Below are 21,911 nucleotides of genomic sequence, written 5' to 3' on the forward strand. Positions count from 1 at the left end.
TTTTTTTTTTTTTTCAGATGGAGTCTCGCCCTGTCCCCTGGGCTGGAGTGCAATGGTGCGATCTTGGCTCACTGCAGCCTCCGCCTCCTGGGTTCTAGCAATTCTCCTGCCTCAACCTCCTGAGTAGCTGGGATTACAGGTGCCTGCCACCACGCCCAGCTAATTTTGTATTTTTAATAGAGACAGGGTTTTACCATGTTGGTCAGGCTGGTCTCAAACTGCTGACCTCAGGTGATCCACCCACCTCAGCCTCCCAAAGTGCTGGGATTGCTTACAGGCATGAGCCAACACACTCAACCTCAATTGCATTTCTGTATAGCAGCAACAACTAGAAAATAGAATGCAGTAAAAAAAAAAAAAAAGTACTTAGAAATAAATGTAACATAAAAACACAATATTTATGGATAAATGATAATTTTATTTAAAGTCATTAAATAAGACCTAAATAAATGGTGAGACATACTTGTTTCATTGATTTAAAAGGCTCAGTTCAGTAAAGATGTCATTTTTCCCCAGAATGATCTATAGTTTAAATGTACTTCCAATCAGAATCCTGACAGGTTGATCCTAAACTTTATATAGAAGAGGGATAAGACTAGCCAAGCTCCTAGATATCAAGCCTTATTGTAAAAATATAATAAAGTTTAATGTGTGGTATTTGTGCACAGATAGGCAAATAGAATAAAGGAACAGAACAAAGACCCCAGAAACAGGCCCTTACATGTATGGAAACATGACAAAATTGAAATATTTGAATAAAGGAGAAGGGATGGCCTATTCAGTAAATGATCCAGAAACAATATGTCATCTATATAGAAAAAGGCATAAACAGATCCTTAAACTCACACTATACAAAATCACACCTGTAATCCCAGCACTTTGGGAGGCCAAGGCAGGTTACACAAGGTCAGGAGTTTGAGACCAGCCTGGCCAACATGGTGAAACTCCATCTCTACTAAAAATACAAAAATTAACCGGGCATGATGGCATGTGCCTGTAATCCCAGCTACTTGGGAGGCTGAGGCAGGAGAATTGCTTGAACCCAGGAGGCAAAGGTTGCAGTGAGCCGAAATTGTGTCACTGCACTCCAGCCTGGGCAATAGAGTGAGACTCTATCTAAAAAAAAAAAAAATTAATTCCAAATGGGTTAAAGATACAAACGTGAAAAGTGTAAGTCAAGTTTTTTAATTTGAAGAAAATGTAGGGTAATGCTTTGATGATCTCTGACTCTGAATAAGGAAGAATTTTTTTTTTTTTTAACAGACAGGGTCTCACTTTGCTGTCCAGGCTGGAATGTGGTGACATGATCATGGCCCACTGCAACCTCAAACTCCTGGGCTCAAGTGATTCTCCTGCCTCAGCCCTCCAACTAGCTGGGATGACAGACACACACCACCACACCTGGCTAATGCTCTTTTTAAATTTTTTGTAGAGATGGGGGTCTCATTATGTTGCCAAGGCTGGTCTCAAACTCCCAGCCTCAGGCAATCCTCCTACCTTGGGCTCCCAAAGTACTGGGATTACAGGTGTCAGCCACCTTGCCTAGCCTCAGAATTTCTTAAACAAGATACAAAAAGCACAAAATCATAGTGAAACTATCCGTAATCTCTATGTTGAATTTGAGAACTTTCTGCATCAAGAGATACCATTAAAAGAGTGCAAAGACAAGGCACCAACAGAGAGCAGTTTTGGCATACAAACCACCTGCAGATGATCAGTCTACATACTACATAAAGAATGCCCTTGAAGGAAAAGACAGAATTCAACTAAAACCCAGGAGAGAAGAATGAGCAGGTATTTCACAGAAGAACAGATATGAATGGCCAATAAAGAATAAAAAGATGTTCCACCTCATTAGTAATCTTGTAAATGAAAATTAAAACATTTACAACTAGACACCGTTACATACCCACCAGATTGGACAAAATTAAATATGATCATACCAAGTGTTTCCACCAGCATTTCCTCCACAGTGTTTCCTGGATCTGCCTTGCCTTTCATCATCTTTCCCAGGAATCCTCCCTCCAGGCTCCCTACCTCACTCTGCTGGTGGCTTTCTTCCCTCTGGTCTCCCCTGGCTGCAGACCAACCTGAGATTACTTTTCTTTGAGCTGTTGCTTTCACCACCCCATTTCCTTCCCTGTGACTCAAGAGGAAAATGAGCCTTTCACTTTTTAGAAATACATGAATGTTTTCAAATCTACAGTTGTCTTTCAGGTATCCACTGAAGGTTGGGGCCCTTGAGAATACCAAAATCCACAGATGCTCAAGTCTCTTATATAAAATGGTGTTCTATTTGCCTATAGCCTTCCAACACCCTCCTGTATACTCTAGATTACCCATAATAGCTCATGTAAATCTATGTAAATAGTTGCAGTATTGTATTCATTTTTTATGTGTTTTTTTTTTAATTGTTGTATTGTTGGGTTTTGTCATTTTTCTTTTCTCGGAAGTTTTTGATTCCTGGTTGGTTGAATCACTGGATGCGGTACCCACGGATGCAGAGAGTGACTGTACAGAAAAAAAGCATCTATGGCCTTTCCAGGCCAAGCTTTCTGTCTGTTCTCCTCTCTAGCAATAATCTCCTCTCACTCTCAGTATCTTCAAGCTTCCCATTCCTTTGCCTACAGCACAAGTGCTTCACCTCTTAGAAAGCCCTTCTCTTAATCCTCTTGCATTAATTACCAACTCTCTACCAGGCAATGGAAGAAAACAGAGTACCCTAGTTGCCTCCATTCATTCCCCAACCCAATTTAAACTGGCTCCTCACTTGACTGAAACTGCCCCTGCCGAAGGTCAGCAATGATTTTATTATGAAACTACATTGTATGTGCAAAAGTATTTGTAACATAGATACATAGTTTGAGAAGCATAATCAATGTCCGCACTCATGATCCCCATTACAAATACGATACTGTTAGTAAATTTGAAGTCCCCTGAGAGCAGTAGACCACTTTACACTCCATCTCTGGTGTCCCCAGAACCTTCCCAGGGCCTTCATCATCCAGGCCTCCTATAGCCTGTTCATCTAGAATCTCCTCTTCTGCTGCGGTGGGTCAGCTAATTTATCTGACCGGGGGGTCAAATTACCCACTGAGGCTAATGAGAGGACTGTCTGCCATCTCTGAAATCTGAGCTTCCAGAGACAAGTTTCCTGCCTTTGTAGTCGACCTGCAAGTGACTCAGGGCCAAGCACAGGGAAACTTATGGAGCAGGGTAGGCCTTTAGCTCTCTTTATATTTAACTTAAAAGCTATCTCCATGTTGGGGCCCATACAGTCTACTTCTATTTGAAGCTATCTCCATGTTAGGGCCCATACAGTCTACTTCTATTTGCAATTCAGCTTAGTCTCATTTCCTGAGTTACCATATCCATTACCCCATAGGTAACTGAATTGGACTGTTTTTCATTTCAATTGTGAGTGTTATAAAACTTTTTCTCCTGCTTTTGTGTTGTTATAGAACTCTAGTCACCTTATTATAGCTTCATTCTTTTTAAGGCATTTTCCCGATGTTTCCAGTATCAGAGGAGGGCATCAGACTTCCAGAGATTCAATGTGAGCTAAGCCAGCTTCTAATGAAATCAGCGGAAACTATCAGTACATATCTGAACCTAAGTCAGGGTTGTGTCCGCTTGGTTCATGGAGTGATGTTCGTAAAAAGGGCCCATTTGGTTGGTCTACATGTTCATATTAATTAAAATCCTCCCAAAGCTAGCTACAATCTACTGAAAGCCAGACATTAAAAGAAATTGACTTTAAAAACCAACCTGTTTTGAAAGTATTTCTAAAGAGCTATGAAGCTGATAAGGGAGATTTCACAGCCTGTTTAGCAGCCTTTCTAAGATCATGTAGCAGTGGGGACACCTTCTGGAGCTTTATAGAAGTGGCCTTTTTACACAGAAATCCATCTAGACTAGAGAGCTTCGAGGTAGATTCTGGGCACATTCCTCCACTACTCACCTGACAGCAAAACTGTTTCTGCAAAGTTACTTCAAGGGCAAGGTCAATGGTGTCTTGCTTTTGCTCATTCAGATTACAATCAGAATGGGTTCCTCTTCTTCCAAAGGTTCTAGACAACACATTGTATATTCCTTACGTTGTGGGTTCCAGTTACTTTTGGAATGAGAAGACCTGCTTTGGGAGTCGCTGCCCTGGGTATGGCATGACATGAAGGGACCCAGGAGAAACCCTCACCTGTGGATTGGCTAGACTCTCCAGCAAAGTCACTAAGAGCATGAGCTTTGGTGTGGGTCTAACGCAGCCATTCACCTGTCCTCTGAGCCTCAGTTTTGTCATCTGAAGACAGGATAATCATAATGGCTTCCTCCTCAATCTGTTGTGAAGATTAAATTAGGCAGTGCTTATCAAGTGCTTCATAGTTCCTGGTAGGGAATAGTGATGATAAGGTCAGCTGCAGTTACTTAATTGGGGCTCTTACTTGATACAGTTGCTTTACCACTATTCATGACCTTCTCAGTACCATCTTCTAGGTCAGTGGTTCTCAGCCATGAATGCACATTAGAATCACCTTGGGAAGTTTCAAATAGATTGAAGCCAAGTAAATCAGAATCTCTATGGTTGGGATTCAGGCTTCAGTCTTTCTTAAGGGTCCATGAAAGATCCCAATGGCCAGCCAACACTGAGAACCACTGTTCTAGAGGCTCCAATTGCAACTCCTTTTGAGAACCTTTTAAAAAGATGGTTTTCATCTCCTAAGCTCTGAGTAACTTGAGTTTCAGCCTCTCAGCGATCTCTCGTCAGTTTCCACCTTAGCACACGTGACCAGTTGGAAGTATTCTGTGGTATAATAATGTCAGAGGGCTAGGGGAGGCTGCTTTCCATAATAGAGACATGTCTTTAGTTGGCTTCCCCTTCTCACGTGGCAGAGCTAGACCATGCCGCTAGAGAAGGCACTGGGCCAGCCCATCTGTTTCCATCTGTCATTTGCTTCCCAATGTAGGATGATCAGCAAGTGTAGGACCACAAATCTAGACAATAAATATGGAAACATGGCAGGGACTTTGTGTCTGCACCCAGAGGGGCTTAGAAATATGCCCACTTTTAATATAATTTAAAGCAATATTATAATCTGCTCCCTTTAGAAACAGCAGTCAGGGGCTTGCCTAATCTGGAGCAGATTTGCGATGTGTAGAGTCAGAGGAAGGAAGGAAGGATGGATGAGAGGCAGGGGGTTTACAAAATGAGAAAAGCAAAGTTAGATAGCTGAGAGCAAGAATAGGAATTTGGGAAGCCACCTGATAAGATCTGACAAGTAAAGATGCATGGTTTGCATCAGATTATAAATTAGGAACAATGGAAATATGAGATTGGAACTGCAGGAGAAAGTAATCTCAGCAATGAAATTAATTCACAGAGGCCACTAGCGCACACTCAGACCTTTGAAGTGCTGGATGCTCTCATAACTGGACCTCTGACCATGCAAGGCACCAGTGGCTACTGTGGATCATTTTCTCATTTTGATATCAGTGATTTATAAGGGTGATGACCAGCTTGCACCACTAAGAATATTGACATTTTCTTTCCATATACTTGAAATGTTTTCATTCCACTTGTTCATTCTGTAGTTGTTTATTGAGGGTAATTGTGCAGGGCACTGTGCTAGGGAGAATAAAACCAATCTGTGTATGTTAGCTTTCATCACGCAACAAAATACCCGAAACATAATTGTCTAAACAGAAAATATGTGTTAGTTCTCATGAATCTGTGAATTGCCTAGGTAGTTTTCAAGTTGCCGTTTGCATCACATTTTTGAATGCCTCATTGGCCAAAGGAGTCAAGCCAAGCCCAGAAGCAAGGCCTGAAGAAAATAGACTCCATCTGTTGATGGGAGGAGAAGCAAAGTTGTATTACAAACAGTTGTGCTTACTGGAATTGGACAGATTACTTTTTTACAAATAGTAGACCATCTGATATAACATTTGAGCAAAACAAGATCTTTATAACCCTTTTTACTACAGGGAGTTAACTACAGTACTCTTGACTAGAATTTCATTCAACAAATGTTAGGCTTGACTCTAAGCTTGGTATGGTGCCCAGTGCTGGAGACCGTGGTGAGACAGACAGACATGGCTTCTGCCCCTGCTGATGAGTAAATTACAGTGTGGGATGTAGAAGCATGGAGATGACCCCTGAACCTGGACCTGGGGGTCAGGGAAGATGTTCCGGTGAAAGTAACATCTAAGCTAATGCTTAAAGATTAGGTAGATGTTAACTGCTCACTGCCAGGAGGAAGAGGTGCATGAGAGCAGTCAAAGTGACTGCTGGGGTCAGTGCTAGTCCCCATGGCTACTATCCCCCTTCCTGTCATGCCTGCTCCCACTGCTGACCATCACTGGCCCCACCTCATTGCTTCTGTATTCTGCATCATCATTGTCATCACCATCACCTGCTTCCGTTTGGCACCTACACATACGCTGCTCCCACAACAGACTTCTTCCCTGTCCCTGGGGAATCCTATTTCCTTTACAGCAGGGGTTCTCAACTCCCCAAGGAACAGTACCAGTTTGTGGCCTGTTAGGAACTGAGCCACACGGCAGAAGGTGAGTGGCGGGTGAGCAAGCGAAGCTTCATCTGTATTTACAGCCACTCCCCACCACTCGCATTACTACCTGAGCTCTTCCTCCTGTCAGGTATCCAGCGGCATTAGATTCTCACAGGAGCACAAACCCTATTGTGAACTGCACATGTAAGGGATCCCGGTTGCATGCTTCTTATGAGGATCTAATGCCTGATAATCTGTCACTGTCTCCCATCACCCCCTGATGGGACCATCTAGTTGCAGGAAAACAAGCTCAGGGCTCCCACTGATTCTACATGATGGTGAGTTGTATAATTGTTTCATCATATATTACAATGTAATAATAATAGAAATAAAGTGCACAATAAGTGTAATGTGCTTGAATCATCCTGAAACCATCCCCCCACCACCCGACCCAGTCCATGGAAAAATTGTCTTCCATGAAACCAGTCCCTGGTGCCAAAAAGGTTGGGGACCGCTGCTTTGCAGGCACGTCTCCCCCACTCTTCTTCCATTCTTTCTCCCAGGCATAGTTAGACCATATCCTCCTCCATGAAGACTTCTGTATGCATCCAAGAAGAGTTAGTACCTCCCTCATTTGAATTCCAAAAATGATGATAATCCTCACCAACCCCACACAAGAGCAGCTCACATTCATTGGACATTTGCTATGACCCTGGCACCATGGGGCTCATTATGTGAACTATGGCTCACAGCAATCAGATGCGGAGGGTTCTCTTACTAACACAGCCCCCAGGCCCCATAGTGCACAAGTGGGGAAGCTGGAATTCAAACCCAAGCCCTCTGACCCCACAGCCATGCTCAGAACCCCTGTGCACTGCCTGGCTCCCTGCTGGAACACTTGTACCCTAAAGCACAGCCACTCCTGTGGCTCTGACTCTGATCCACTGGCCTCTTAGCTCCTTGAAGCAAGGGTTGGGTTTCTCATCTTTAGAATCCTACAACACTGTAGTGGATTCCCTAGGAGAGCCCGAGAGTGTGGTTCTTGAGGTGATTTATTGAGGGAGGGCTCTCAGGAGAACTATAAGAAATTAAGGGAAGCAAGATAGGGCCAGAAGAAAACTAGGGGAAGATGTGATTTCAGAAGTCTCACCTCTGCCTGATCCCGTGGGGAGCTTTGGAGTGTAAATTACATCACAGTTTGTCCCACTCAGAGACAAGGAGGCTGGGCTCTCATAGCTGCCAGCCCTATCAGTCACTCCTTCCTATAAGTCATACCCTAATGAGAGGGAAGGCAGCTCAGGGTGAGTGAGACATCTCCCATCAGGCCAGGGCAATGCTCCAGAGGAAGGTACAGCCACACCCACAGCACCTGGGGGCATCACCCTAATGAAGTGCACTGGCAGCATCTGCTGCAGTCATCAGTTTTAAAAAAATATTAAACAGCATATGCAGGCCCTTCTTGTCCAGCTGATTTCATCCTTTGTAGTGGACACTCCCAGAAGCCAAGTCTAATTAATCAATGAATTAGAAATCAATGTGTCTCCTGCCGGGCTGCCCACCCCTGCCACCTTTTCCCACAAGACTACACTGTGCAGACTTCAATGGGTGTCCAGCATCCACCATCCCATCTGCAAAGATCATGGAAGCTGCAACACAGAACATTAACTGAAATACAAGCTTGTTCATCAGGGTTTTATTTTAGCACCACACTGCTTCCAGTGAAGAAAGGACAGGAAAGAAGTATGGTGGATTTTTTTTTTAACTTTGTAGCACAAAAGATTGTGGTGATCCTTCCCCAAGAGTTGAAAATAAAACATGAGGAGGGAAACCACTGCCCCCAAAGCCAGTGCTGCTGATGAGCGGGTGTCTGACATGCATGTGATTCTCTGGCAGCTACAGGGAACATTTCTTTCCTGGCTTCTCCCATGATTCTGATACGGGGAGCTCTGGAATTGGAACAGTATCGATTGTTCTTGTTTGCTATGCACTCCCTTTTAAAAATAACTGAATCTACTCCTGTTTGGGTCAGCATACCAGGAAAGTAATCACCTGTTCCTGAGGGTAAAAGTAAATCTGATCCAAAAAAACTCTACCAGCGTTCTATTTCAATATTTTGGAGCAGGTTTTCTGGTTTTAATAACGTAAAGTCCTCATTACAGTAAATGTTTCACTGTCTCCTGTGGCTCAGGGGGCAAGCAGGGAGGGCGGCTCTGCCTTCCTCTATTGATTTCCAGAAAGACCTCTTACTTCCCAATTGTCCAGGTAGCATTGTCAACTGAGGTGTTGTTTTTCCTCAGGTATGAAGACCCTCTACAGCTTTGTATTTTTCCATTACAGAAATTCCCATTTGTTTTCTCTTTATGCAGCACATCCCACAGGGGTGCAAAGGCTGGATGGGTGAGTGCTATTATGTGGGGCAGCGAGCCGGCAAAGCCTCGCCAGGCGTCTCTGCTGACCTGGAGTGATTTCATAAGTGTTCAGAATTGTCCTCGGCTGATTTTCACTGTCCCTAGCTGTTAAGGCTGCAGTGATAGCCCCATATTAATTATCAGCTCCATCCTCAGCTGTCATGCTGCCATTCCTACCCACGGCAGCTCCTAAATCTGGCTACCCATTAGAATTGCCTGGGAAGGCTGTTAAAAATCTAACTCCTGAGACCTGCTGAACTGTAATCTGTCAGAGGACAAGGTTCAGGAATCTTTATTTTAACGAGCTTCCCGGGAGATTTGTTAGCACCCAGCCCAACATGCATTCTCTGCCCCTAATGGAGTGGTTTCAGCCAGAGGTAAAGTCAGCTAGAGACATCTGGTCTGGAACAAGTCAATTGGAAGCTCAGGCCAAAAATGAAAAGAGCTTTTCCATACTCTGTGAATTCTCCATGCTTTCCCATCCCCACTCTTTATCCCAGGTTGACAGACAAGGTGCAGAATAGTCAGATTACCCTCTATGCTATTCAACTGTTCTCATTCAACATTCCACACACCCATCCATCCATCCATCCATCCATCCATCCATCCATCCATCCATCCATGCATCCATCCATTCATTCAATCAACCAAACATCTGTTGAGCTTGGGCTGTATGTATAAGACCCTGTGCAATAGGGTATGTAAAGAGGGGACACCGTGGATCCTCCTTCCATACAGTGATAAGCCCAGCCAAGATCATGCCAGCCCAGTGTTTTCCCTTCTTAAAAAGAGCAACCAGAGCTCAGCTCAGAGCCTTCACCAGGCAAGAAAATAATTACATTGATTTTTTTCCATTGTGTTGATTTTTCTAAATATGCTAGATAATCCTGTGTTTTCATTTATAGTAAATGAAATAGACATAGACTATATCATTTACTATATTATATAGTAAATGACATAGAATTTTCCTTTAAAATAAGCCTATTAATGAATACCACAATGTGATATCACCGTATGCTCATTTGAATGGCTAAAATGTAAAAGACTAAATACCAAGTGTGGATGAGAATGCAGACCAACGAGAACTCTCATACAATGCAGGTGGTAGCGTAAAGTGGTACAACAATTTTGGAAAACTGGTTGGCAGTTTCTTGTAATGTTAAATATACATATACCATACAACCCAGCAATTCGCTTCCAAGGAATTTACCCAAGAAGAATGAAAACATATGTCTACAAAAAGACTTGTACACAGATGTTCATAGCAACTTGATTCATAGTATCTAAAAGCTAGAAATAGTAAAGGTGTCCATCAACAAAAAGATGGGAAAACATCCACACTATGGAATACTACTCCAAATAAAGAACAGAATCATTGCTCCATGCAACAACATGGACAAATCTCCAAAACATCATGCCAAACAGAGGAAGTCAGACACAAATTTGTACATGTTTCCAATTTCATTTCTATGAAAGTGTGGGCAAATTAATCTCTAGTGATATTAAGCAGATGAGTGTTTGCACAAAGCAACTTTTTAGGATGATGGAAACATTCTGTTTATTAATGTGGTGATAGTTCCACAGATGTGTATACAACTCATCAAACTGTGTGCTTACAAATCACGAAGATGGTAGTGGGATCCCTGAAATTTAGGAAATGATACTCTAGGATCCCTGAAATTTAGGAAATGATACTCTAGGACATGGTTAGAGTGGACAGTGTCCTAAAAGAGATGCAGATGAAATGCTCTGAAGCTTCCAAGGGAGGGAGAATTTCTTCCGGTGGGAAGATAGGCCAGTGGTGGGAGCTTCACATAATAGATGACATTTGTGCTGAGCCTCTGAGTACAGATGGGGCCAGAATGAGTATATAAGTGAAATAGATTGAAATTAACATCAAGGGCTTGAGATAGGTTGGGGAGGGTCAGAGAGGGGTCCAGAAAAAGCCATGCACCAAGGGGAAACAGGAAGAATGGGGGTGACCCCACAACCTTGGCCTTTGTGACATCCAAAGGCCTTTTTAATCAGTGGAACCTGGACATATGGGCTTCAGCACCAGCCGGTACAGTTGCTTTTCCCCTGGGTTCCTCTGCTCAGAGAACTTGAGTGGCAGCACAGCTCATTGGTGGGACCAGGACTAGGGTGTGGCGAGCAAGTCACTGAGGTCACATTGTAGGAGGCAAGGTCATGTAAGAAACCCGAGCCTGCACTTCCAGGCCCCTAACAGAGAGTGCTTCCCAGGCCTCAGCTGAGTCTTAGCCCTGCTTTCTGGTGAGCTAGGAGCAGGATCCCCAGTGGCTCATTCATTCATGACCATGCCAACTACTTATTCCAGGCCAGGCACTGGATTAGACACCATATTGGATACCAGTCCTCAGCGAGTCCACATCTAACAGGGATGGTAAAAATAAGTGTGAAAGGGGAAGCCCAGGGGGCTATGGACACTCAGAGGAAAGAAGCTGGGCCTAGACTGGTAGTCAGAAAACTTTTTAAGAGCAAGTGAAACTTTAGCTGAGATTTGAAGAAGGCAAGTTCAAGGGAGGGTGTAGGGTGGTCCCTACTAAATCTGCCTGGTCTAGGATTTGGAGTTTGGCCTTAGAAACTGAGAGCCCACTGAACACTGATTTGCAAAAACTGATGTCTCCTGTCTCCCCCTATTCCCTGTCCCATGCTTTGGTAGGTTTGTGACATTGCCGAAGAAGCCCTACAGTGCCCCACTGTCCCAGATGGAGTCCATCCCAGCAACCTCAGAGGCTGCCAGCCCACCAGCAATCCTAGTTACAGTAGAGTCCCCCGAGATGGATTTAAATGATTTTGTTAAGTAAGTGCAAAGCCAACATAGATTTTTTGTAGTAGCTTTTCTTTTCTTTACACGGACTTACATTCTCAATACTCATCCCTCATTGGTTCATTCATCCAGTCCCCAGTCAACAGTTTAATAAATGTCTTCTATGTGTAGGCCCCAGACTAGACATCCGGGATAGGGAGAGGGTACCATCATGAGTCCTGGGGGACTGAGCCCTTCCTATCATATTGTCCTCTCTGTATGTCCAAGGTCTACAGTCAGGATTGGGTCCAGGGTAGCAAGCAGGAAAGGATATATCAATTCACCAAACATTATGTCCTCACAATAAAATGCTCCAATAAATAGGGAAACAGCATTGAGCACATAGAACACCCACATTGTCTGAAGAATTGCTAGAGCTTCCTAGGACTTTTTGTAAGTTGAACATGGGCTTGGTGGGCCAGTAAAAAAGGGTTGAGCCCCGTGAAAAATTGACCAGTTCAGTGGCCTAGACCACATGTTTGGGGGCATAGGGCAACATGGCCATGACCAGCTGACCTCTTGAGAAAGGTGTCCCTTGATTGAGAATCCCCCTTACGTTTGGGGGTGTGGTAGAGGGAGAAGAGGAAGACAGGGCTGTTATGCACCTGAGACTGTGTGGCGATGACAGCCCAATGAGTGAATCTCTGCATTTCATTAAACTTCCTAGGACTGTCCTTGTGGATGAAGATGCCAGGCCTGAAGAAAAAGAACTAAGAAAAACGAAAGCTTCCAGTGTGATCTCAGATGTACGGTGTCCTTTCCATGGGGAGGGTAGGCAGGTCAAGGGTCCTTCCCATAAAACAAAGGCAGAATCAGGAGCAGAGTGGCCAGTACAATGCTTGGGTTTAATTGGGACAAAGCCGTACAGCTTTACCCACATTTCTTCCCAGCCAAACACCCCAGAGCCAACACTCAGTGAGAGCCTACACTTGTGATGTTCCTACACCCTAGATAGAGGATACTAAAGGAAAAATATTTTCTTAATAATTCTGTAGCAAAAACAAAGGGGGCTTAAAAATTAATACCCTTAAATTCTCCTTCTAGAATGATGGCCTAAGTAAACGATTGGAGATACAAAGATGTGCATACAAAGATGCTTGTTACAACATTTTAGAAACAGCAAAAAATGAAAAAAAAAAAAAGAAAGATAAATTACTGTATGTCCATGATGTGATGCAATCTTTTAAAATAGAGTTGAGTGGGATTTTCCTATGGTGTGTGTAGGAGTATGAATTGGCATAACCCCTATAACATACAACTTTGCAAGTAGATCAAAATTTAAAATGCTTTGTCCCCCTTCTAGAAATTATCCTCCAGATACACCTCTGCACTTGCATAAAGCATGTAACCATCCTTGTACACTGCAGCTTTGTTTGTAAAAGCAAGAAATATTGGAAACAACTTAATTCCACCAATAGGAGACCATCTGAATAAACTAAATTACATCTGCACAAGGCAATACTATGAAATTCTTTTTTAAAAATGAGAAAGTTCTCTACATACTAATTTGGCACAATCTTTGATATATTAAGAAAAAATACCCAGTGCAAAACAAAGTACACTGTGTGCTACCATTTGTATAAAGAAAAAAGTCTATGAAAGCAACCAACACTTAACTGAGCACTGACCTAAGCTTTTTTTTTTTTTTTTTTGAGGCAGAGTCTCACTCTGTTGCCCAGGCCAGAGTGAAGTGGTACCATCTTGACCCACTGCAACCTCCACCTCCTGGGTTCAAGCAATTCTCTTGCTTCAGCCTCCCAAATAGCTGGGATTACAGGCACTTGCCATCATGCCCGGCTAATTTTTGTATTTCAGTAGAGACAGGGTTTCACCATGTTGCCCGGGGTGGTCTTGAACATCTGAGCTCAGGCAATCCACCTGCCTCAGCCTCCCAAAGTCCTGGGATTACAGCCATGAGCCATCGCCCCCAGCTAAGCAATTTTTTACATTAACTCTTTTACTTTTCCCAACACCCCTGTGAGGTGGGTACCACTATCTTTCCCCATTTTCCCAATGCAGGGACACGTCCATCAAGCAGTGGAGCTGGAAGACTTGACCATCTTGCTTGCTCTTAGCTACTGTGTTACCTCTCAAACAGTTACATAGATATCTTTGCTTGTGCATGGAATATCTCTGGAATTTAATCTTCATGAGGGCAGGAATTTTTTTTCTGTTTTGTTCATCGTCATATCCTCAGGATATAGAACTGGTTCTTAGTAAGTCTCCAGTAAATATCAGCTGAATGAAGAGGAATAACTAAATTCAACATATAGGAAACTGGACAGTGGGTACCTCAGGAGGGGAGAACCGGAGAACTGTAGGGATAGAAGTCTTTTTTTAATCTTTTTACCATATATCCTTTTGAATATTTTAAATTTGTATCATGTACAATCAACTTTCTAAAATACTTTAAGTGATGTTTGTGAAGAATATTCAGTCATATGGGAAGATGGCACTCATATTAGGTCAACTGAAAAATCAGAATACAAATATATATGCACACATAATACACTATATATACACACATACATATAATAATATTTATCTACAGTATAACCTGAGATGGACTTTTATTTCTTTCCTTGGAGCTTTCTATATTTAAAAAATTTTTTAGAATGAGTATGTGTGAGTATATAAAATATTTGTCTTTTAAATATTAATTCTTCTTTTTCTATTTTCAAAGATGCGTGTCATAGAAAACTCAAGAATAGGCCAGAAACAGTGGTTCACGCCTGTAACCCCAGTACTTTGGGAGCCAAGGCAGGAGGATGGCTTGAGGCCACGAGTTCAAGACCAGCCTGGGCAACATAAAAGGGTGTGGTGGTGCACGCCTGCAGTCCTGGCTACTTTAGGGAGGCTGAGGTGGGAAGGTCACTTGAGCCCAGGCATTCAAGGCTGCAGTGAGCTCTGATCATGCCACTGCATTCCAGCCTGGGTGACAGAGACAGACATCTTGTCTCAAAAATAAAATATGTATGTACATATATATGTACATATGTGTACATATAAACTCAAGAATACAGAAAAATTAAAGCAAACATCCTCAAAATTCCCATCTTCTTTCTACCCCACTGAGAAAAATGCTACGAAATTCTTAGCAAACAACCTCCCAGATATTTCTATTTGCCAATGCAAATCTCTGAAGGAATTTACACACACACACCTTCAGACACATGAGGCATATGTAATTTTACATGAATAGAGCTGCTTTTCACTCAATAATATGTTGTGCACATCATCCCTATCCATAAATATACATGCATTATCCTTCATGGATAGGTGTACCACACACACTTCATTTAAAGTGACCCCCTATTGATGGGCACTGAGTTGGCTTCCAAAGTTTTGCTGTTATAAATAATGCTGCAGTAAACATCCTCGTATGTACATTATAGTCACTTGCTCAATTATCTCCCTGGGAAAAAATGTACTATTTTTATAATCATATACAACATACTTTATTTTTCTGTCAATTGATGATCCATTCTGAATGCTTGCCAGCTTTTCCTCACATCTTTAATTTCTAGGAAATAAAAGTTAGCTCTACTGAAATAGAAAGAATATACTCAAGCCAGAGCCAGGTGGAGGATCAGGAATCCCTACAGACCTGTGAACAGAATGAGATGATTTCCATTGGGATAGAAGAAGTAAGTGACACCGTGTGAGTCCTGACCTTATCAGACACTAACTTTACTTTCTAACTGAGCAGCTGCCCCACATTAGAAACTTAAATCTCACCAGAGCACTGTTACCATCATTACCATTATGTGTTTTCAGGGTGCTGGGCTACCTTCTATCAAATGAGTTAAAGACTGGAATTAATGTGTAAATTGACATAACTTTCACTTATCCTTGGCAGGCATTCATCCCAACAGCTGCTCTCTTACAGAATGACTTTCTCTGCAGGTGTTTGATATTTTGCCCCTGTTTGGAGTGTTGCAGCCACACAGTAGCCACCAAATATCGTTCACCTTCTATGGACACGCTAACATCATTGCACAAGCTAAAGCTCTGTGTGAAGTGGAAGAAGGACCCACCTACGAAATAACACTGAAGGGAGAGGCATCCCTGGTCAACTATTCCTTTGACACCAAGGATATTCACTACGGATTACAGGTATCACAAACCATCGGGTAGAGATTTTCTGGTTTTGTCTTAAGCATCTTAAACAAATCTCTCCTGAACCCCAATCATCATAGTCTCGCCATCACCCCGTCCTTGATCTCCCATCAGCCTCCCTAACCCTGACCATCCTCCTGCTGCCAACTGTTTGCCAGATACTTACACTTGCTTTTCTTATCGTCTCCTGAAACTCAGCATGTTAGATGCTCAAGGTCACTTCTTCCCTTTCAATCCAGGAGCCTGTTCCAACTTCTGCATTTCTTTCAATAGCATTACCATTTTCTCCACCCTTGGGTTCACAATCTCCAAGGCTTTTCCGCTGCACTCTCTCCTTCACCTCTCCACATCCTTCTAAGCCTCCAGGGTTTGCTGACTCATCACCAGCGTCCCTCTCTGAGTCAGTTTTCTCTTCCCATTGCCACTGATATCACATTACAGGGTCTCATCAAGCCATGCCTAAATTATTACAGCAGTTCCTCCCACACTGTAATGTGCCTATGAATCACCTGGGAGTTTTGTTCAAGTGCAGATTCTGATTCAGTAAGTCCAGCGACATTTTCCAAAATGGTGTTGTCATCCTGTCAGTCCCTGACCAATTAATCCCAGCAGCATTTGGCAAAGCAATGTGATATTGACCAAAGAGCATGGTTTCGTATTCCGGTTCTACTTCCTCTTTGTATTCCGGATTTACTTCCTCTTCCTATTCCAGTTTTACTTCCTCCCGACTGCATGACCTTGGGCACATCACCTCTCCAAGCCTCAGTGTCCCTCATCTATAAGGTGGGAACGGAGTAGCAAGCCCATCCCACCAGGAGTTGTCATTGCTTAAAGCATCTGGTCAGTGCTGTGCTGGGTCAGAGTTGGCTGTCAATTGTCATGAGTTCCTTTGGGTCAGAGCCCATTCCTCACCTGGGTGAGGCTATCCTAAGCCTCTCTATTAACTGGTGATCTTTACACTGGAAGTTTCACTTCCCATAATTCCCTCTTGTAGTCCATACATTTCACTGTGGCCAAGCTGGTCTACCCACCGGCCCCAGTGCACCCCAGTGCTTCATGCAGCTACACTTTGTCTTACCTTATCCCTCTCATCCTCCACTCTGCCAAGCCCAAACCTTTACATCCTATAAGACCCAGCTCAGCTCCTTCTAGGGTTATCTTTTACTTTACATTCCCTTGGCACTTAATGATAGTCTTTGCCATAATATAATATACTTTCCCATTTTTGTTTTGGAATAATTGTCAATTAATTCCATCAGTACACGTTCTCTTCCCAATCAGATTTTGTGTTATGCACTCGGAGACCATATCTCCTACCAAATTTCAATGAGGATTGAATCTCCATTACATAGCTCCTGCAAGTATCATTACTGAATTGTGTGCATGCATATGTGTTTATAGATCAAAGATTGTGCCTAAAATCTGATTCACCCAACACCTACTGAGACCATCTCCATGTTGCTGACCAAATAGAATTCTCTTTCCTTCATCGTCTCCAGGGTCCTTTGGGCACTTGGTTTCGGCTCATCTCTGAGTATAGTCTTTGAAGCAGTCAGACCTCACCCTGGCTTTTCCTAAGGACCCCCAAAGTGGCCTGTTTGTGGTTATTGGGCCTGCTAACCCAGCTGGTGAATTATGTTAGCAAAATTCCAGGAAAAAGAACATGACTGGCCTGTTACACCCATGGTTCTCCATTTGAATGGAAAAGTTCATTCTAGAACATTCTAAACTCAAATCTTTTGTTTTTCTTACAGGACAGAATCCAGAAGGCAAATCTTTTTTTTTAAATTTATTTATTTTAATTCTTTTTATTATACTTTAAGTTCTAGGGTATATGTACACAACGTGCAGGTTTGTTGCATATGTATACATGTGCCATGTTGGTGTGCTGCACCCATTAACTTGTCATTTACATTAGGTATATCGCCTAATGCTATCCCTCCCCCCTCCCCCCGACCCCACAACAGGCCCTGGTGTGTGATGTTCCCCTTCCTGTGTCCAAGTGTTCTCATTGTTCAATTCCCACCTATGAGTGAGAACATGCGGTGTTTGGTTTTTTTGTCCTTGCGATAGTTTGCAGAGAATGATGGTTTCCAGCTTCATCCATGTCCCTACAAAGACATGAACTCATCATTTTTTATGGCTGCATCTCGCTGGGGCCTTACGAGCTTACTTTCTCACTATTCACAATAGCAAAGACTTGGAACCAACCCAAATGTCCAACAATGATAGGCTGGATTAAGAAAATGTGGCACATATACACCATGGAATACTAGGCAAATCTTTTTAATGTAGAAAGCTTACTTTAAGATTCTCTATTACAAGTTCCTGTAGTGAAAAAACTGAGACCCAGGAAGGTGAAATGCTCAGCCCCACAGCCATACCTAAACTAAATCGGTTCTTAGAAGAACTAAGAGCCAGGTTTCCAGAGTCTAGTGCCCCAGTAGGCATTTTTTGTGATGCTGAGATGTAGACTGACCAGTATTTATATCAGGAGCTGTCACACCCTTATCCATGAGGCATGTTTCTGCACCTTTGTCACTATCAAAGCCGCATCCCAAGATGGAGTCACTCTTCTCCTTCTCTTCTCAAGCTGTTTGACCATGTCACAGAGAGGGATATCACGCTGACGAACATGGGGAAAGTTGGCTTTGAGTTCAAGGTTCTGACTGACCACCAGTCTTCTCCAGACACCCTTCTCCCTGGAGTGCCACTAATCCTGCCTGTGTCTGTAAGTAAATGGTGGGAGGGGCCCGAATTCAAACTTATGAGCCCCACTCAGATGCAGGTGAGTATTCACGACCAGGATTACAAGTGTGATTTTTTCTTTTTATTAAAACTAAAGAACTCTCAGAAGCAGGAAAAAAAAAATAAATCCAAGCCACTTCGCTCATTTATTAAACAAGTATTTATTTAGTCCCACAGTAACCAGTTTCCAGGCACCAGGGATACAGCAATCAACAAGACAGATGCAACCCATGGATTTTTTTTTTCCATGATAATGAGACTAATTTATTTCCACCGATGTCTTCACGCTGCCCTTGTAATTCCCGAGGGCTTCCTCTCCACTGACTTCAGCAGGTGTGAAAACACTAGCAGACTGCGCTGAGCCAAACTGGTTTCAGAAGCAAACAGAGAAAGTGGTTCCTTGTTCATATTATGTTGATCTACCAGTTTTAAGGAACATTTGTTGAATTTTTCTCATTATGAAAATAGCACATAATTGTTATAAAAAAAGGAAAATATTTTTAAAGTGTAATTATTCATAATCTTGTAAATCCAAAGATAATGAGCACCATCATCTTTGATGATAAAGTCTGTTCTTCCCCTAAATCATCTCACATATTTGGGTTTACTGCTGGTCTCTTTATTCTTCATTGCTCTGTTTGTCCCTACATTAATACTGTACTATTTTAGCTGCTATGGCTTTAGAAATACATCTTAATATCTGTTAGGTCAACTCCCCTTTTGGTTTTTTTTCCCAATTTATCTTAGCTAATCTTTCGAATTCACTTTTTTTTTTTTTTTTTTTTTAAGACCAGGTCTGGCTCTGTCACCTAGACTGGAGTGCAGACCTCGACTCACTGCAACCGCTGCCTCCTGGGCTCAAGCAGTCCTCCCACCTTAGCCTCCCACATAGCTGGGACCACAGGCATGCACCACCACACCCAGCTAATTTTTGTATTTATTGTTTATTTTATTTATTTATTTTTTGTTTTTTAGAGACAGGGTCTTGCCATGTTGCCCAGGCTGGTCTTGAACTCCTGAACTCAAGGTGTCTGCCTGCCTTGGCATCCCAAAGTGCTGGGATTACAGGCGTGAGCCCCATCTCGCCCAGCCCAAATTCACTCTTGTGTTTTGTTTCTCTAACTTCGTGACTTGAATGCCTACTTTTATTGTTTTTCTTAGTTAATAATGAAAAAATGTAAGACTATTCATTTGCCTAAGGACACCTTTAGCCTTACCCCTTATATTTTAAGAAAATTACAGATAAAAAAGTAGATGACAATTTTTGTGTGTTTTATACATGTTAATATTTACTATTATGATTTTCATTATTTTCTAAGTTGTCTTAAATTATAGTTTTACTTACAAGTGTAATTTAAAATATATTTTTCTTTTTTTAATTTCCAAATGATTATGATTTTTGCTTTTGTTACTTATATTGTTACTAATATTGAGGTTTTTTTGAATCATGATCAGATAATATGGCCCTCTAAATTCCTACTTAGTGAATTTATTAATATATTTTAGTGACCTAAAGTAATTTTTAATACTAATAAATGTTTGAAAATAATGTTACCTGGGCTATAGAATCCAGATTATCATATCTGGATTCCCTACTAAATTAACCCAAATAATTATAACATTAAAATCTTCTATATCTTTTTCTGTTTAATTTTTCTAAGACTCAAGAGTGGTATATAAAACTTTTGTCCATTTCTCTATTGTTTTCTACAAATACATACACCTTTTTGTTTATACCCTTTCGTTTCTGTGTTGACACAGAAGATCTCGTGACTATTAAGTGTTCATCATGGACTGTGTGTTCTGTCTACCTTCAATTGCCTTCTTGTTCCCTTTGAATGCTCTTCTTTGAATTCCCCTTTGTTTGGTCTTAATATTGTGATTGCTGCTTTCTTTTTGCCTTACATAATTTGCCCATAGTCTTATTTCATTTTGTTTTAGGCTTATCATTCATAAAACATACTTATTTGGATTTTATTTTTTAATCTTCTCTGAGAGTCCTTAAGTTTCAATAGGAACATTTAACACATTCTTATGATTAGCAAAACTGAAATGCTTGCTATTATTTCTTTCATCGTATTTTGTCTATTTTTTAAATTTACTCAGTGTTTTCTTTCTATTCCATCTTTTTATCATAATTGCTATGTTTTCCTTGCCCTTTTCCTAAAGATTTTTAAGCATTTGAATTTACATTGCTGCAGTTATTGTAAATTGATAACAACTCTATAGAGAATAATTTGGCCTTATCTATCAAAATTACACTTTGACCTAGAAATTTCATTTCTAAGAATTTATTCTACATACACGTTCCCACATTTGCAAAATGATGTGTTTATAAGATTATTTCCTATATAATCTGTAATGGCAATAGCAAAAGACCAGAAACAAACTAAATGTCTATCAGTAGGAAACTAGTTTTTAAAAATATATTAAAACTATGTAATGGAATAATATGTAGCAACTAAAAAGGATGGAGCAGCTCTAGATGTACTAATATTGAATTAATCGTAAAATATATTGTTAGGTAAAATGAAAAGAAAAGGAAGACGAAAAACACTCTATATGCTACCATCTGCATTTAAATATATATATATATATATATATATATTGCTGGATTCACTCAGCTAACATTTTACTTACAATTTTTGCACCTTTGTTAAGTGATCGTTGGTTCATAAATTTCCTTCTTCATGCTGCATTTGATCAGTTTGGATATCAGAATAAATAAATAGGCATTTCTCTCTCTTCTATTTCCTGAATGGCTCATAAACTGAAGTGATTATCTGTTTTTGAAGGAGTAGCAGAACTTGCTTCCAATGCCATATATTCCTTTGTCAGGGTAATTGTCTTCATTTTTCAGCTTCTGTATAGGATACAGATCACTCTAAGGTTTTTGAGTTTTGTTACTCATATTTTTCTAGGAAATTGTTAATTTCACAAAAATGTTTTAATATATTGACGTAAAGTTTTCTCATAATTGTATATGATTTATGTACTATTTTACTATATATTTATGAACGATTTTTCTTTTTTTTTCTTTTTTTTTTTTTTGAGACGGAGTCTCGCTCTGTCGCTCAGGTTGGAGTGCAGTGGCGCGATCTCGGCTCACTGCAAGCTCCGCCTCCCAGGTTCACGCCATTCTTCTGCCTCAGCCTCCCGAGTAGCTGGGACTACAGGTGCCCGCCACCATGCCTGGCTAATTTTTTGTATTTTTAGCAGAGACGGGGTTTTACCATGTTAGCCAGGATAGTCTCGATCTCCTGACCTCGTGATCCACCCACCTCAGCCTCCCAAAGTGCTGGGATT

At 41.5% G+C, this 21,911-nt stretch overlaps 1 protein-coding gene across 3 annotated transcripts in view; it reads left to right on the forward strand.

Moving 5' to 3' along the window:
- Positions 1-21,911, forward strand: part of HYDIN (HYDIN axonemal central pair apparatus protein) — a 423,676-nt gene that overhangs the window by 226,002 nt on the left and 175,763 nt on the right. For all 3 annotated transcript variants that reach the window (XM_016930119.4, XM_016930120.4, XM_009431186.5), the window contains exons 24-28: positions 11,592-11,732; positions 12,406-12,484; positions 15,266-15,385; positions 15,645-15,854; positions 18,451-18,588. In XM_016930119.4, the coding sequence (XP_016785608.3) occupies positions 11,592-11,732; positions 12,406-12,484; positions 15,266-15,385; positions 15,645-15,854; positions 18,451-18,588 (688 nt within the window). The remainder of the gene's footprint in view (positions 1-11,591; positions 11,733-12,405; positions 12,485-15,265; positions 15,386-15,644; positions 15,855-18,450; positions 18,589-21,911) is intronic.

The sequence above is a fragment of the Pan troglodytes genome, chromosome 18 (genome assembly GCF_028858775.2).
Source record: "Pan troglodytes isolate AG18354 chromosome 18, NHGRI_mPanTro3-v2.0_pri, whole genome shotgun sequence".
In the NCBI taxonomy this organism is placed as follows: domain Eukaryota; kingdom Metazoa; phylum Chordata; class Mammalia; order Primates; family Hominidae; genus Pan; species Pan troglodytes.